This window comes from Octopus sinensis, linkage group LG6, assembly GCF_006345805.1.
Source record: "Octopus sinensis linkage group LG6, ASM634580v1, whole genome shotgun sequence".
Classification (NCBI taxonomy): domain Eukaryota; kingdom Metazoa; phylum Mollusca; class Cephalopoda; order Octopoda; family Octopodidae; genus Octopus; species Octopus sinensis.
In genome coordinates this window covers 15949556-15963483 of record NC_043002.1, presented here as the reverse complement: position 1 = coordinate 15963483, position 13928 = coordinate 15949556, and the positions used below count along the sequence as shown (strand labels likewise).

The 13928-nt window shown below is 35.7% G+C and overlaps 1 protein-coding gene across 2 annotated transcripts in view; it reads right to left on the bottom strand.

Moving 5' to 3' along the window:
• Positions 1 to 5590: 5590 nt before the first annotated feature.
• LOC115213479 (2-phosphoxylose phosphatase 1) overlaps positions 5591 to 13928 on the bottom strand; it is a 149170-nt gene continuing 140832 nt past the window's right edge. For both annotated transcript variants that reach the window (XM_036503655.1, XM_029782471.2), the window contains 2 exons: positions 12902 to 13183; positions 5591 to 6887 (listed from right to left, as the gene is read on the bottom strand). In XM_036503655.1, the coding sequence (XP_036359548.1) occupies positions 5650 to 6887; positions 12902 to 13183 (1520 nt within the window). In that variant the 3' untranslated portion in view covers positions 5591 to 5649. The remainder of the gene's footprint in view (positions 6888 to 12901; positions 13184 to 13928) is intronic.

Here is a 13928-nt window from a genome sequence, read left to right as displayed (position 1 = left end):
AAACAACCGTAAGAGTTCTATCCAATTCTGTCAGACAATGCATCAGTAGTGATAAGACATTTTGAATATTTCTGAGTGGAAAGGATACCTATTTCTTTACTACCACAAGGTGCTAAACACAGAGAAGACAAACAATGACGGGCAAACTGATTAATTCGATTATATCGACCCCAGTGCGTAACTGGTACTTAATTTATCGACCCCAAAAGGATGAAAGGCAAAGTCGACCTCGGTAGAATTTGAACTCAGAATGTAACGGCAGACGAAATACCGCTTAGCATTTCGCCGGGCGCGCTAACATTTCTGCCAGCTCGCCGCCTTACTGAGTAGAAAAGATACTCTTTCATAAAACACCTCAAAATGATTAGTGTGTTTACTTCAGTAAATTAATTGCTGGAAAGTGAATTCAAAGTTCCAGCTGAAGGTGTTGTATCCATTTGTAAAATCGGTAGTTCTACATGTACCACAACGAAATGGAAGTTAAGACTTGAAGCTATCCCTGTCGAAGCATCACGTGTCGTTTGTCACCGCCATTGTAATATAGTACGCAGTACACTCAGTCAACAACAGTGCAGCCATTAATTGCAAGGCGATTATCATCAACCGACACACTTAATTTACACTTGGATTGCTTGTGTATAATGTCTATACGATGTAATAGTGTGAAAAGTCTTCCTGAAGTATTTCAAACAACCAAAGAAAAAATCTTTGACGTAATATTACTGTACGATTAAAATGCTCTTTGCCATTAAATTCATTTCAAATTTAGCTAAGGTATCAAATCTATCCCAAATATTCTGGTATTGGTATAGATTGCATTTATAGCAGCTGCAATGCAGTCGCCTTAGACAAGTCGATGCATAAATACAGTCAAGAATTTAAGATATGACTTATTTCCGATTAATCATACGGAAGCCATTAATTTATATACATATACGCTGTTATATGAATATCAAATATTCATGACAATGAACCCAAATATACTGCAGATCTAAACGCATTCTATTCCGCTGCCCTCTTTAAAATATGAGAACAAAGTGGATTAATCTTCCTTGCTTCATTTGGTGGACATTCCCATTCAGTTTCTTGTTGGCTCCTGTCGATCAAGATATAGGTAGTGCCGTTGTTTATTTTACGTACTGCCAGCTCATTCTTTCCTAGAAGACGAGCAGAATATTAGATTTACCAATATCACTTCAACGCTGTAATATTAATGCACCAGACAATTCCAAATGCGTGTCTACGAGGAATGGAAAATGGCAGAGCAGAAAACTCCGGAGGATATGCCAAGAAATTACAGTGATTGTGGGACAGTGGGTCAGCGATGGTGTTGCCAGATGGCTTCCGTCGCAACCTACTATTTTCCCAATATGATAATAAACTGAGGAAATTTGTGCTTAGCTCCGATCAAAATTTCTTAAAATTAAATTGTTCAAATTCTTTACGACACAATACAATTAGAGATGGATGGTCTGATAAATCTTCCAGTTAATCTAGTTAATGAAGTAAGCTTTTTCTCTTATGAGATTGTTCGGTTCCTGAAGTATTGGTATTATTACAACTAGTCTGTTGTAGTCAACTTTGGCTTTCATCGTTTCCGCACTCTATAAAATAAGTACCGATTGCGCACTGGAGTTGAAAGAACAGACTTAACCTCTTATCCAAACATACTGGCCTTGTGCCAAAGTTTGAAACCAAGCTCCTGCATACCAATGTTGACACGTTTGGAAATATAACTATACGACTTCCAATAAGAAATTTGTTGGTACCACGTAAATAAACAACTGCAATATGTATGTCTTGGGAGTGGCAAACTGTAGCCAGAAATAAACTTAACAGAAATGTTTTCCGATATCTCCTATATTTACCAAGGGAGATAATTATATCTTTTTACTGATCTTTATAAAAAGATAGAATAGAATGCTCCTAGACCTCGAGTATATTTGAGCTCATTGTAATGAATATATAACTAACAACTGAAATAGTTATATACAAATAAGTATAGAAGAGTAAAAAGCAAATAAATAAATATTGAATGTATTTTCGAATCACCTATGTAACTGATTAATCCACATAATTGTGGATGACTTTTGCAGCCATTACCGTAAAATGTAGCACAAATCAAATGAGTATTATGAAAAGTGATTCATTACACTTTTGTATCGTCTACTGCGATACAAACTTCAACTTATAAACGGACAACCAGTAGTACTTACGCTATATTTCTTAAAATATAATATTATATTTACCAGCGTGTGTAGAAAAGTCACTGGCTTTGGCTGAAAAGGAAATATTGAAGGATCAATTAATTATGATTTAATTCAAAATATTCACTTTTAAAATCTACATATTCATTGAAGCAGGTCTTCAATTTTTCTATGCCTTGTAAAAACATCTTGGAATGTTGGGCTTCCAGCCAGGCCTCTTTGTAGCAGCGATCACGTCCGAACCAGAGTTGTATTTTACTCCCTTGAGAGGTTTATCCAGTTGTGGAAAGAGGTGATAATCGGAGGGGGCCACGTCAGGAGAGTAAGGTGGGTGGTCTACCAATTCGAAACCAAAGACGTGTATTTTCCGTAGAGTTTCATGAGCTTTGTGTGCTGGTGCACTGTCCCGCAAAACGGGACAATACGGCTCAGCTTCTAAAGGTTTCTTCTTCGAAGTTTCTCGTAGTTCATCCAACAGAGAGAAGTAGTATTCTGCATTGATCGTGCAACATTGGCAGGTGTTTTATGAAGAGTACACTGTTTTTGTCCCAGAAAACTGAAGCCAGAATCTTTCCAGCTGACTTCTGAGTCCGAAATATCTCGAGTCGCAGTGAACCATTGTGGTATCACTGCAGTAATTTCTGCTTGATTTAGTGATCATAAAGTCACGTTTCACCCATGGTAACTAGACAAGACTCTCCCGCGGCAAACCGGTCCAAAATCGCTTTTCTTGTCACTGGGATGCGCTTTATATCTGCGTTCAAACTTTTCAGCACCCATTTTGTGCCAAGCCAAGCTTACGTATATCTAAAAGGTTGTGGATAATGTGGATAGAAATCTTGTAGGAAATACTCAGAGTCTCAGCTATGACTTGAGAATCATGACATGCTCAGCGCCGGCTCTTTTCTCTGTGGATAGTTGACCGTCATGCCCGGGGTTCATCTGTGACCTCCATATGACCAACCGAAGCACCGGCATTTTACCGTACAGTAAGATACGGGCGGCCATCTTTTAAGCCTCGGGCAGCCATACATCATTTCACCATGCATTTCCGCCGCTCCTATCCCTTGCAAAAAAAAGGGATTACAGGAACCTCTGCTCTATTGTTTTACCAAAATCCGCTGTAAGAGCTGACATCATGTGTTAAATCTGCAAGAAAAGAGAAAGTTATATGGTATGTCATCATGTGTTTTCGTTTATCTTGTCCTAAATATTTGTTCTACTTCTCCTGTAATTGTAACATCTCTACCCTTTCGCTATACCATTAAAATCAGGACATTGTCAGCACCTCTTCGTATTTAACCGTAATATTTGGATGCAATCTTAACTACGATTATTATGATTAATATGCAATTATTCTTTAAACTCATGTAATAAAAAAACGATGTTATCTCTATTTATAAGACTTCTGTTTCTATGACATATATGATGGCCGTAGCTATCACTAAATCGCAAATTTATTAATCTGCAAATTTATCAGTCCAGCTTCTCTAATGTTGAATTTTATTGGAAGACCCGATGAAGTCTTTATACGCATTCTCTGATAGTAAAAGAAAGCTTTTGAGAAATTAACATGTCAGTGTTTAAAATTATGAAAGTTGCGAAAGATTGTTAAGAAATAGCAAATAAAATGACGATCAAGACTGATAACTGTATTGCTGCATCAAGTGATGATCCCAAATCAGCTGCTGAGAATAGACACTCCTGCTTCTACATGTCAAAAAATGAGCTTATTTTCTTGCGTAGAAAAAAAGGACATGTTAATACGTTTTACAAATGTTTTTCAGAAATGAATGTATCGCAATCACTTGATTGTATATAATTCTATGATACGTACAAAAGCGGCATATCAGGTTTGCATTATGAAAATTCTGAAATATGCTCTTAATGTGTCACATCTATCAGTAACACAATGAATTAGATAGAGCATTTCAATATGCGTGAGAGACATCTATGCATTTTCCGTATGGAAGAACTGCTAATGTCTATATATTATCTATATATTAAGACGACTTCCAGGCAATATGCAAGTTACAGTCTGTGTGTCTGAATGTATATGCGAAAGAAAGGATATTTAAAACGTTCAGCAAATATCACCGAAAGAGAGAATTACTTCAATTTGAAGCTACTTAAATTTGGAAAGACGGGAATAAATATATTTCTAATGTATAAGAAAATCGAAAAAAGATAAAAATGCTTATATGTACATAGATGTATTGTGAATCACATTCTTAAAATGTTATTTTCATGCATTTCTTTCCAGAAAGGAAAATGAAAAACTTAGCAAAACCAAATATTTTAATAGAAAAATGGAAACTGCGCTGTTTCCTTTAATTCAATATCATTTCGTGTTTTTTTTTCTGTAATTTATTTTCTTTCTTTGTCTTCAAAAATAACAACCCATAAAACAGAAAAAAATATCAGAGACCATCTTTTTTCACCATGATCCACCAACGAGTTAATGAGATCGTTTTCATTCAGGATATAAAAATCTATGCAGGTATTTTGAGAGTGCACGTAATATATATATATATATATATATATATATTATATATATATATGTATACATGTGTGTGCATATATACGTATATACATGTCTGTATATACATATATATATATATATATGTATTCCTGCACATGGATATATACATACACACATATATATACTTATACATTCATACATAATCATATATATATATATATACACATTTACGTATATATATGCATATACACTTATACATATATTATATATAAATACGCATATATATGTATATATTCTCAGTTATGATACACTTTGCCGTTTACGCTCTTACATACATACACACCTAAAATACATATACATATATATATATGTACACATACATAAATGTATTCGGATATTTTATATATACATACACATTGTTGTACTTATATAAATGTATATGCGTGCAACATATATACTGTATATATATATTTCTGCATATACAAGTGTAGATGTTAACATATGTGTAATTTACATACTAATTTATACATCTCGATATAAATATGGTTTGCTTTCGTGTAAATGTAAATTATATGACACTAGGAAATGTTTTTCTGTGTGTGAGTGAGTGTCTATAGATAATATAGTATGAAGTATATATATATATATATATATATATATATATATAAAATGCATATCACACACAGCTATATATATATATTCTTATTGTTCATATACATAGATGTGTGTGTCTCTATGCATATATATGTGTGTATATATATATATATACATTTATATAAGCTTGTGTGTGTGTACGTGAGTGTGTGTGTGTGTGTATGTATGCATTTAGCAACTAACATACATACATACATTCAGACATTATTTACATTTATGTTTTCTTTTCCCTCGAAATTTATATGACTGTTTATTTATTCATGAAATACCTCTTTCATCCATTTGAAAAACAAAATTTTATGTAGTTTATTTATTTTCTGATGGTTGGAGTCCTTGACTACAAGCGTCTTTATAGTCACTAATGCCAATTCTTCTTAAACTGTCTTTATTTACAAAATTTGAAAATTTTTCGAATGAGCATAAGGTCTCGCTTGTAGCAGAACTACAAAACGGTGTCAAATTTGTTATATCACGTCCGTTGTATAATAGCCTAATGTAATATTTCTTTTGTCGGTTTCGCCGTAAACTGTACATCTCGAATATTATTCTGGAAGCATAAGGTGGCCATTTGCCACTGTGAGCACCCAGTGCAGTTAGCACAGGTGTTACTGTGACGTCGTGACCTGAGTAAAGGAAGAGTTTAGTCGTTGGGTTTCCGTGCATGTACGATTTCATTGATTGCACGATCTCGTACAGAAACGGGTATGTGGCAAGGCGGTGTCGTTTTAGATTGGTGCTGTCCGAAGTCACCTGACGATTCCCGTTTTGATCGAGATGTTCCCATAAATTGTCCAATACCATCCAATCTATGCACTGACCCTTGCCATTACAAGGGAGACTGATATTGTGGCAGGCGTAAAACATAAAAACGTCCATCATTGCACTGGCCCATGGAAGTTGAGGGACTTTTAAATTATATACAGCGGCTATTTTCTGTGCCAAATAGTAATACTGTGAATTGTTTTGTATAAGAAACGATGCTAGACGATCGGTTGACTGTTTTAGAGCATGGATTACTGGACAGTGGCAAGAAGAACCAAAATAACGTTGAGAGCACATCAATAGATTGGATGAGCGTTCAATGAGAAGTTCTGTGAGATTGAAATGCGGTAGAAATCCATAGAGGAAAGCTATGGCACTTTGGTAAGTTCTGGAGTATTCGGTGCTACGAATATAGACTTTTCGAGCATTGAAATTATTTCCGAATAACCTCCATCGATGTACATATGTATCTTTGAGAAATTCTCCTATCTGGAGATGCTGAAGAACACCGAGCCCGGTTAACTGAGATCCATCACAAATTCGATGATTAGGATGAAGGGCCCAATTCTTAAATCCACTGGCAGGATGTTGTTTACCCTGGAATGCCATCATTGTTGGCAAATATCCTTCTAAATATGGGCTGAAAGATGAAAAAAGTTGTTGATCCATATGACATCCTAACGTTGGATTAGGATGGTTCCGAAACGAATGCATTGGTGTACGATCACCATGTCTGATCAGTACATAAACTTGTTCCAAGTTGTACTTCAGAGGAACATCACCTAAAAAAACAACAAAAAAAAACAGCGATTAATATCTATTTCTTTATTGCCCACAGGGGGCTAAACATAGAGGGGACAATTAAAGACAGACAAACGGATTAAGTCGATTATATTTACTGGTACTTATTTAATCGACCCCCGAAATGATGAAAAGCAAAGTGGACCTCGGCGGAATTTGAACTCTGAATGTAGCGGCAGACGAATTACGGCTGCGCATTTCGCCCATCGATACATGAAAAGTCAGGGCAAATTCAATCTGAATGTGAAATTTTCTTAATGTATCATCACACACGAATTAAAACAATTATCTTCATATAACCTGTTACGTAATTGTTATAACAATAATCGAACGTGAACTCGTTTATGATACGTTCATTATACAACACAGTGACATCTCAGTTTACATGTCTAGTTCTAGAAAATGAAATATATAAACAGCATGATGTAACCTTTTTTGTTATTTGCTTCAGTGAGAATGAATGATAACATGCACGTGTCATCAACAAATTATCGATTTTAGCAGATATGACATTTAGAATGTTAGGATAAGACGACAAAAGATGTAAAAATAATAATATCCATATATATTCTCTAATGTCCAATGAACTTATGATTAATTCAGATTTGTAAATGGTTCTGATGAAGAGAATGAAATGTCAGCAGGATACGATAAATAATGTTTCATAGGAAACAATAATTTAAAATGAAACCAGTTCCTTGTGCAGTAGATGACACAGACAGTGACCTAAATAGCTTTGTCACCTAAATCACTCCTATCCTTTTCCCTCACTATCTCATACAAGGCATTCTCCGTACAAATGAACTAGTCGAATTCTTCCTTCGGAGTCTTTCCTTCAACTGATATATTTTCATCAAAATATGATTTTCGTGCAGAGGGGCTCAGCATCAGCCTCACCGGTCACGGATGTTGTGTAATGATCACGAGAAATCACATAAAAATTCTAAATTAAACCTAAGGTCTTTTTCTACTCTTAGGCACATGCAATCGGTTTCCCATATTCTGTGCTGCTTATATTCTCCATCTGGACAGGACAGCTGTCTGTCGAAGGATTACTCACTTTTTTAGGCTGAATGGATTCGAAAACTTCAATATGAAGAGTTTTCCTCAAGAACACCACCGCCCGGTTCAGGAATGAAGACCGCACACCTACGATCACGACAACAACACCCTTATTACTAAGCCACTTGACTTCACAATCTCGAAAATTACTGTGACTGAAAAATGAAAATGTCTGAAATATTTGGTCGAGTTTGGACAAGATCATGCCCCCGAATTTGGAACAGAACAATCTGCACGAGCTCACCTTGTCGTATACGAATTATTTGTAATAATGTTAATCTGCAATTCTAAATGTATTACTCTTTTACTCTTCTACCCGTTTCAGTCATTTTGACTGCGGCCATGCTGGAGCACCGCCTTTGATCGAGCAACTCGACCCCGGGACTTATTCTTTGTAAGCCCGGGACTTATCCTTTGTAAGCCCAGTACTTATTCTATCGGTTTCTTTTTGCCGAACCGCTAAGTGACGGGGACGTAAACACACCAGCATCGGTTTTCGAGCAATGCTAGAGGGACAAACACAGACACAAAAACACACACACATACATATATACGACGGGCTTCTTTCAGTTTCCGTCTACCAAATCCACTCACAAGGCTTTGGTCGGCCCGAGGCTATAGTAGAAGACACTCGCCCAAGGTGCCACGCAGTGGGACTGAACCCGGAACCATGTGGTTGGTAAGCAAGCTACTTACCACATAGCCACTCATGCGCCTAAAAAAAATTGACTTTGACGAGATTTGAACTGAGAATGCCTAGTGTCAAATCGAATATTACATAGCACTTGATCTGACGCTCTAACCAATCAGCCAAGTTCATTTCAATATTTTTTGTTTTCTTCGAGATTAACCCTAATAGGCTAAGAAGCAATATGCGCAACCTGATTGGTGTGTTTTAGCGTTGTGTCAATAGTGAGAGAGAGAAGAAAAGACTGAGAGACTGTCTAGCTGTGGCTGCCATACGTTTGGAGATAATTGTTTTATATCCTTTCTACTAGGCACCAGGCCTTAAATTTAGCGGAGGGAATATTCGATTACATCGACACCAGTGCTGCGTGAGTGGTACTTATTTCACCGCTCCTGAAGTATGATAACGAAATTTGACCTCAGCGGAATATTAATTCAAAATTTAGCGACGGGGGAAATACCAATGTCTTTACTACCCACAAGGGGCTAAACGCAGAGAGGACAAACAAGGACAGGCAAACGGATTAACTCGATTATATCGACCCCAGTGCGTAACTGATACTTATTTAATCGACCCCGAAAGGATGAAAGGCAAAGTCGACCTCGGCGGAATTTGGACTCAGAACGTAGCGTCAGACGAAATGCCTATTTCTTTACTACCCACAAGGGGCTAAACACAGAGAGGAGAAACAAGGACAGACAAACGGATTAAGTCGATTATATCGACCCCAGTGCGTAACTCATGCTTATTTAATCGACCCCGAAAGGATGAAAGGCAAAGTCGACCTCGGCGGAATTTGAACTCAGAACGTAACGACAGACGAAATGCTCCAGTAAAGTCGATCTCAACGGAATTTGAACTCACAAAGCATTTCGCCCGGCGTACAAACGATTCTACCAGCTCGCTGCCTGAGATAAATGCATAATGTGTTTCCAATTTATCTTTATTCTGTCAAAGCCGTAGTGCTCAATTCAATGGCAACTTGGCTATATTGTATCTGGCTGTTCGAGTTGTCAAGTTCTAGGTTTACAGCAAATTCGTAAATTTATTTGTATAACTGTAAGAGCAAGAAAGGAAAGCAAATGACAATCATTTAGCAATTTACATAATGGCATTTTATACACCCTCTATTATTCTTACGTTCATGAAAATATAGAAAGTAAGTAAACTGCTCTACGCTCTACTTCTAACTTGAGGGAAACAACGAGAACACAATTCTTACACAGAAACACATTATTTTATTATACTTATCTATTATACTTGAATACGTATTTCATGCATTAAAAGCACATAAAGCTTTTTTAAGAAAATCGAACAAAACTAATTAAAATTTTCTACAACCATCTCCCCTTTCTCTTTCTCCTTTTCCTTTACTCGTCAGAGAACACATCGTTTACCCATTAGAATATATACGAAGCGTTTCTCATTAACTCGCTTACATATGGAATACATATTTAACGCCCCAAAAGATTCCTTTAGATAAGTAATGGAAAGAATTTACTGAAAAGTTACGAATATTATATCATACATAGTTTTGAATATAAATGCAGTTTTGGAATTAATTTCCGCCAGCATTTCTAACTAAATGGGGCTCGAAAGTGATAATGGGTTTGAGTACTCAAATGGAATTCTGTCGCAATGACAGCTTCCACAAAGATAAAGAAATGTAAGATGAACATTTGTTATATAATAAAACGAATGGACAGGAAACACATTATAATAATAAGCTTGCCAAATATGAGGAATGCGTTTTCATAAGCATTTATAAATATTAGTTTATAAAGATGATTTTGCGTAGATAGAGAATCACCATCGTTGAATACTTCTATAATGAAACCCTTGGAATTATATTACTTGCTTAAGAACTGATGAGAAACAAAATAGATTGGATCGTTATTTGATCACAGAATGTGGAAGGACGGTACTACATAATGAAAAGAACAAAGCTTTAAAAGCTGCCCTCTCTTCTTTCTGCCGCATACCATTCTTATTGATTTCTCTCTCCATATATACATTTCTAGCGTTGACACTAATCACCGACCACTAATTTAGTCACTAATTTAGTTTGGACGACAAAGTCCATTAAATGGGCAAGAATTCTAAATTTACCGACTCTGAGATCTTGATAGTCAAAATCTACTTTTGATATTTTATAGGATTTGCTTTTAAACCATAAAGCTGAGTAACTTGAATCTGATCCTAACTAATATTACCGTTTGCCATTCACAGCAATCCACTATTTTACCAATAAAATCTACTATTAAGTAATATCGATAACTTCGTTCTTATATGTCGCCAGCTTTTATAACTTCCTGAAAGTTATATAAAACACAACAAAGAAAGAAAATTAAATTACCATACCGTAAATTGAAATGGCCAAATGGAAGAGAATTCAAAGAATTTAGCTACAATTAGCATTTGATTTAAAAGAACACTGACGTACGTTATGATATTCTACTCATTTACCCTTTTCTATCATGGGAATGTGTCCAAATGTAATCACAACTTCTCCAACGGAGAGAGACATGTCGAAACATGTCTTCCACTTCTCCGCACCATCATTTAACGTTCACTTTTCTATGCTTGCAGGGGCAAAAAGGTATTTGTTAAGGTGGTTTTTCTACTGCTGCAAGATTATCGTATCGCTAATCTCAGCTGCAAGTATTTCCTATGCCCATACATGTTTTCAAATACTGAAAACGAACAATATCTCTTGTGTGACGGTGATGACAGTTTATAACCAACAATCTATGTCAAAACACACACACTCACACGATAGGCTTTTGTTAGTTTCCACCTATTAAGTCTTCTCACAAAACTAAGTTAAACCCGGAACTATATCAGGAAACTCTTGCCTAAGATGCTGTATAGTGGAGCTGAAACTTAGCCAACATGATTTAGAAAAAATGCTTCTTAAACATTGGTCTATGCTTGACCTATAGCAACCCCTGCACGTCTTCTATTTTGTTGTATGTATTACTGTAACTAATGCCCCTTTTTCAGACACATAATTTAATAAAGCAAAAAAAGCAAATCTTAGTACAGTTTTGACCAAATAACATCAATTCTTTATTTCCAGCGAGAATGTGTTACTTAAACATAAGTAATAAGAATTTATATATACCGTCCATTTAAACTACATTGTGGACGAGACGTTTGCAAAGCTCACGGCATTATACAGAAAGAAAGCAAGTCACCATGCTGTCACTTGCATTGTTCGTGGAGCTCCATTAGCAAACATTACGTAAAGAAATGCTTTCACTAAGGAACCGAAGTCGCACTAGAAATTGTCGTTATGCTGAATTTTACCATCTACGTAATATATTTAATTATGGAAACATTTGAATATTGTGCTACTCACAAATGTGGTACACTCAAGAGTATAAAACCATAAAACAAAACTTGTTTAACTGCTGATGTTTGGCAATATTTCATCGTCAAATCTGGATAGTAAACTCGACATTTAGATTTTACTATCAATTAGTCAACAACCAATCATGAAATAACAATGAAAACTCACAGACAGCACCTTCAATAAACAGTGTTAAAATGGTTTGTGTAATCACTGATCTGCAAACATACTTCAAAGTAATGTTCCGAATGCTTTTTATTTATCGGATCTACTCAATAAAATATGATTAAGGGCCCAATTGTTAACAACAATAAACATAGTACTGCATTCCACCTTTTTAGCTATGAGTAATGAATGAATAGGTACTTGTAACAGAGTTGAACCGTCGGAGGATCTTTTTCTAGTAAATGCGTATATGTATATATTTTACCAACAAAGTGAGGACTGTTACTGAAGTGCACAACTGTCTCATACGGGAAAAATGAAAGTATCTATTCACACAAATTATGCTATTTGTTTTATCACCGAAAATATCAAATTCCTGTCTAATGTAAAGACCACAGAGAATAAATCTGAGAAGAAAGTACATCTGATATATATTTGGCTCTATTTTTGCAAGTTTCTGGAATTTGAATTTGAATAGATTTAAAATTAAAATCTGAAGAGGCATAATTTATTATGCAGGGCGTAATGAATGCATTTTAGTTGTGCAATTTTATATTTTATTACTAATGAACAAATAGGAAAAAAAAATTTCAAAAGGCTAAACTGCTGAAATTGCAATATATAATTTCAAGAATTTCGAAATATTATTCTTTTAAATAATAAGGCACTAAAAGAGAATGACTCTCCCCAGACACAACAGAAATATTATTCGATATAAAATAAAATACCTTCTGAGCCACCGACTGGTAACATGGGGGAATTGCAATACTCCGCAATACGTGAGACAGATAGAGGATTACGAGTTTTTGTATGTTGCCATGTAGACCTCCGTTCGGAGAGATGAAGTTTTTTGAAGTATTTGTCAGTATCTTCATCGTCATCATCGGAAAGCATATGTCCACGTTTTCCTACGAAACCGGAAGCACGAGCTACACCGATGTGATTTTGAGGCACACTTGAATGTTGAGGCCACCTTTGGTTTAGCTGTGGTGACTGGTTGATGTAAAAATCTGAAAATATATGAAACAAGAAGATGTAAATACATATCGATTAAACATACAAATTTTTATATAATTGTTATATTAGGAACTGAAACGATTTTCCGTTTCTCAAATATTTTGTGAAATTATTCTGTCTTTTCCCACCTTCCATATTTTTCACAATATTGCTCATTTTAAAGTGCTAATTATATACTCTTTTTTTTTTACTTGTTTCAGTCATTTGACTGCGGCCATGCTGGAGCACCGCCTTTAGTCGAGCAAATCGACCCCGGGACTTTATCTTTATAAGCCTAGTACTTATACTATCGGTCTCTTTTGCCGAACCGCTAAGTGACGGGGACGTAAACACACCAGCATCGGTTGTCAAGCAATGCTAGGGAGACAAACACAGACAGACAAACACACACACACATACATATATATATATATATACATATATACGACAGGCTTCTTTCAGTTTCCGTGTACCAAATTCACTTAAAAGGCTTTGGTCGACCCGAGGCTATAGTAGAAGACACTTGCTCAAAGTGCCACACAGTGGGACTGAACCTGGAACCATGTGGTTGGGTAGCAAGCTACTTACCACACAGCCACTCCTATAATATAATTTCTTTTAAAAATTGTGCCATAGGTCTGAGGATATTCAAATATAGTCGTTGTAGTATATTGTATCTATGAATAACAGCGGTGAGATATTTGAAATGACGAAATGGAATTAAAAATAAGATAATACCGTGTTTCCACAACTTTGTTT